Below are 3969 nucleotides of genomic sequence, written 5' to 3' on the forward strand. Positions count from 1 at the left end.
TGGTGGGAGCACCCCCTCCAACCGCCCCCATTCAGACGCCTCCTGCCCGCATGGAGGGGGCCGAGCCCAGGCAGGCGGGGTTGCTGAGCCCCTCACCTGTGAGCCTCCCTCGCAGCACTGACCTGTGGGGCGGCCAGCTGTGCGGTGCGGCGGGTGGTTGGTGCAGGGTGGGTGGCCCAGAGGATTTTCTGCCTGGGCCCTGGCCCTGGGCCACAGGAGCCTGGCTTGATGGGACCTGGGGTTGGGTCGTGACTGACGGGGGGTTGGGGGGCTGCTGGGGCTGTCCTGGGGCCACCTGTCTCCCATTCTCAGGGTCCCTGAGGACATAACATGTGCTTCCTGCACCAGCCTGGGGTGGGCACAAGCGGGTGGGTGGCCGTGTGGTTTGTGGTGTGCAGCCTGGTCGTCCCAACACTTGGAGGGGTCCCTGCCCGCGCCCCCGGCCTGGGGAGAGCTCATGCCTTGGGTTCAGGGATGGGGAGGGGAGCGTCTGGCCTGGGTTGGACATGCCCTCACAGGGTGGGGCTGCAGCCGCTGAGTCACACTTTAGTGGAGGGGCTGGGCCCTCCTCCCTGTCCTGGAGGGGCCGGGCTCTCCCTCCTCCCTGTCCTCCAGGCCTCCGTGGAGGGGAAGCCTAGGTCCTGGGCTGGGAGGAGGAACTGGGACGGGGCGGGGCGGGGCTCCCGGGGCCTCGTGAAGCGCCCACCTTGTGCCACGAGCACCCTGTCAGCTCCGGGTGCAGCCCTGCCCTCACTGACTCTCTCGGGATTTGGACGGCCCCTCTAGGGGCAGCTGTCTCTGTGTCTGGCGGTGCCGAGGTGTGGCCACACCGGCTCGGCTAGTGCGCTCCCAGGTCCCTTCCCGGCACAGGAACCTCGAGGGGAGGGGAGGCTGCTGCGGCCGGCAAAGTCCATGCGCAAGTGGGCTCTGGCACTGGCTGGCCCTGCAGCATGACTCCCTCTGGTCCCTCTCAGCTCTGGGATTCAGTGCCCTTAACCTTTCGGGACCCGCGAGGGTTGCTTGGAGAGGACTGGGTGTCCTGTGTGGGTGGCCAGGACCTTTGACGCTCCCAGCTGGGACAGCCCGGTACCCTCGGCCCCAGCTCTCATGTAGGAAACACCAGGCTGCGTCCCACGTGACCCCAGGCCCCTCCCCCCAGGCCTGGGAAGCAGTGGACATGCCCTCCCCTGCCGGTCCTGGGTCAGCAAGGGTGAGGGGCTGCAAGTCCGGCGTGACCTCTCCTGGCAGAGCCCACCCCGGACCTGCCCCTGGAGGCCTGCTTGAGCCCCCAGCCCCAGACCCATGTCCCGTAGTGCCCTGTCCCCAGGAGGCCAGATGGCCCGGCTGGCCAGCTGAGCTGATTGTGTGGTGTGAGGGGCCGGGGTATCCTGGCCCGCTTTCTGCTTCTTGCTCCGGGAGGGGGTGGTCACGTGCCCACCCATCTGGATTCCTTCACTCTTCCTTCCCCAGCAGAGTTGGTCGAAGAGCTTCCCAAGAGAGCCCCCTAGATGGTACTGCTTGGTGTTTGGAGGCTGGGGGGCTCTGGCGTTTCTCCCAGCTGGTCTGGGGCCTCCTGGGGCTCCAGGACCAGAGAGTGGCCGGTCCCCGCCACTGACCTGGGCTCCAGGCCCCGGGCCCAGGAGGCGGTGGGGTGCTGAGGGCTGAGGGGGCCTCAGGGGCACAGGGTTCACTCTGGGCTCTGGGGGGGGGAGGCTGGCAGCTTGCTGGCCCTCTGTGGCACCCCCGCGGGGGCCCAGGGCCTGACAGCCTGCCCCTTCTGCCCCAGGGCAGGTCCCAGCCCAGAGGCCCCTCCCTGGGGGATGGCCCCAGCCACACACCCGGAGCGGGTATCTGAGTCTTGCCTCCCTGAGAGCCTTCGGGGACCGTTGTGGGGGTGCCAGGGAGAGCGCCAGTCTGGCAGGTGGGCCTGGCAACCCAGTCCTCATTGCAGGGCGACCATCGATGAGGTGGAGACAGACGTGGTGGAGATCGAGACCAAACTGGACAAGGTGAGGGCCAGGCCTGGCTGCTCAGGTGCCGGAGAGCGGGACTTCCCCTCCGGGACGCCTGAGGCCTTGAGAGTGTGCAGGTGCTGCACAGGGGGCATGCCGCCCGTGTGTGGCATGCATCCCTTGATGCTGTGTCCTGCCACATGTGTGCCAGGCACACACAGCGTATGCACACACATCAAGAGCCTTTGCCCTCGGGGGACGAGCTAGCCCCTCTGCTGACCGGACCTTCGTAACTGGGGTGGGGGCGGCGGGCTTGGGAGTGGGGAGGAAGAGCAGTTTTGGGAGCCCCCCGCGGCTGGCCCCGCCACCCCAACCTGGGCCTCCGCTCGGACTCCTGCAACCCCGCGGCCTCCCAGAAGGCTCAGGCGGGAGGGCTCCCAGGGCTGGGCACCCCTCTGGGTCCTGGCGCCTCGGGCTGTGGTCGGATTCTGACCACAGGGCAGACACCACGTTGCTGGCTGCGGAGCCCACTGCCCACTGTCCCCCACATCCACAGCTGGTGAAGCTGTGCAGTGGCATGATCGAGGCGGGCCGAGCCTACGTCAGCACCAACAGGCTCTTCGTGAGTGGCATTCGTGACCTGTCCCAGCAGTGCCAGGGCGACGCCGTCATCTCGGTGAGGGGCTCTGACCTCTGACCTCAAGGCGGGGGAGGTGCTGCTTGAGAGTGCCCAGGTTGGGGCACGGGTGGGTGTGGCCTCTCCCCTCCTTCTTCACGGGGCGTCTCCCTTGCCTGTCCGCAGGAGTGCCTGCAGAGATTTGGGGACAGCCTGCAGGAGCTGGCCAACTACCACATGGTGAGCTGCAGCCAGCGCTTCCTCCCCAGGCCCCTCCCAGCTGGCTCCCTTCCAACCTGCCTGCCTGCCTGCGGGGGGTAGTGGCCATTCCTCGTCTGAGTCAGTGGAGTTGGGGGCATCTCTGGGGAGACCAGACTGGATGGAGGGCAGGGGCTAGCAGGGTCTTGGAGCCCTGGGGGTTCACCCAGGGTGCCCCCAGGCAGGGCACTCTGCCATTCTGGTTGGGGCTGGGTGGCTCTGGGGCCCAGCATGGATGCGGACGGACACCTAGGACAGGCCCGAGGCACATGGGTGGTTGGACAGCAGCCTGGGAATCAGAGCCCAGACTAAACAGAGGCCCCACCCCCACAGGGGAAGTTCAGAAATAAACCAGCTCGAATGGCTGTCCATCCTTCCGTCCACTCCTGATCAGGCCCAGCCCACCTCCACAGGGCTCTGATTCTGAGTCCAAGGCTGCAGGGAGCCCTGGAGCCCCTCCAGCTGCCCAGGCCCCCAGGAGCTCTTAGCCCTGAGTGGTCTGCCCTGCTGCCCTGCTGTCAGGCTGGTTGTCCAGAAGGTGGTGCGTAGACCAAGAGCCACAAGTGTCTGTCTGTGCCCCGGGAGCCAGAGGAGGGGCCTGTGTGAGACAGCACTGGTCCTGGGCAGGCGAAAGCCTGGCAGGGTAGGTGGGCAGGTGGTCGCAGCTATAGCCTCTGGGCGCCAGCCCACGCCTGGAGACAGCTCCTTGGCCCCGTGGCCCCCTGCAAGGTCAGCTCTGCAGATGGGATGGGCCCCCCTGGGCAGTCCACCTGCAGGCAGGCTGGGCAGGCAGGGCCTGTTCTCACCCGGAGAATGGGGCCTGGCCTCTGGAGTCACTGGGAGGAACCCCACAGTCCCCGCCCTCCCTCCGCCCCCAGATCCTGTTTGACCAGGCCCAGAGGTCCGTGCGGCAGCAGCTCCACAACTTTGTCAGAGAGTGAGTAGCCCTGGGCCCCAGTCCTGGGGACACCGGGGATGCCTGCATCTGGGGAAGGGGGGCCTGGTCCTGCTCTGGGGCCTCCAGGGCGTGCAGAGGCAGAGCCCTTCGAGGGCTCATTGAAGGCAGAGGCTGGAGGCTGGCTGGGCTGGCTGGGGCGGCCAGGGGCCCCCCCCCCTGCCTGCCCGTGCGGTTGGGGGGTTCAG

At 67.8% G+C, this 3969-nt stretch overlaps 1 protein-coding gene across 1 annotated transcript in view; it reads left to right on the forward strand.

The window, feature by feature from the left end:
• Nucleotides 1–1941: 1941 nt before the first annotated feature.
• The window catches only part of ACAP3 (ArfGAP with coiled-coil, ankyrin repeat and PH domains 3), a 9623-nt gene continuing 7595 nt past the window's right edge, over nt 1942–3969 (forward strand). The window contains exons 1-4 of the mRNA XM_008048681.1: nt 1942–2009; nt 2509–2628; nt 2755–2808; nt 3705–3763. Coding sequence (XP_008046872.1) covers nt 2530–2628; nt 2755–2808; nt 3705–3763 — 212 coding nt within the window. The 5' untranslated portion in view covers nt 1942–2009; nt 2509–2529. The remainder of the gene's footprint in view (nt 2010–2508; nt 2629–2754; nt 2809–3704; nt 3764–3969) is intronic.

Source organism: Carlito syrichta, unplaced genomic scaffold (genome assembly GCF_000164805.1).
Source record: "Carlito syrichta isolate Samal-C Ts95f unplaced genomic scaffold, Tarsius_syrichta-2.0.1 Scaffold126499, whole genome shotgun sequence".
Lineage (NCBI taxonomy): Eukaryota > Metazoa > Chordata > Mammalia > Primates > Tarsiidae > Carlito > Carlito syrichta.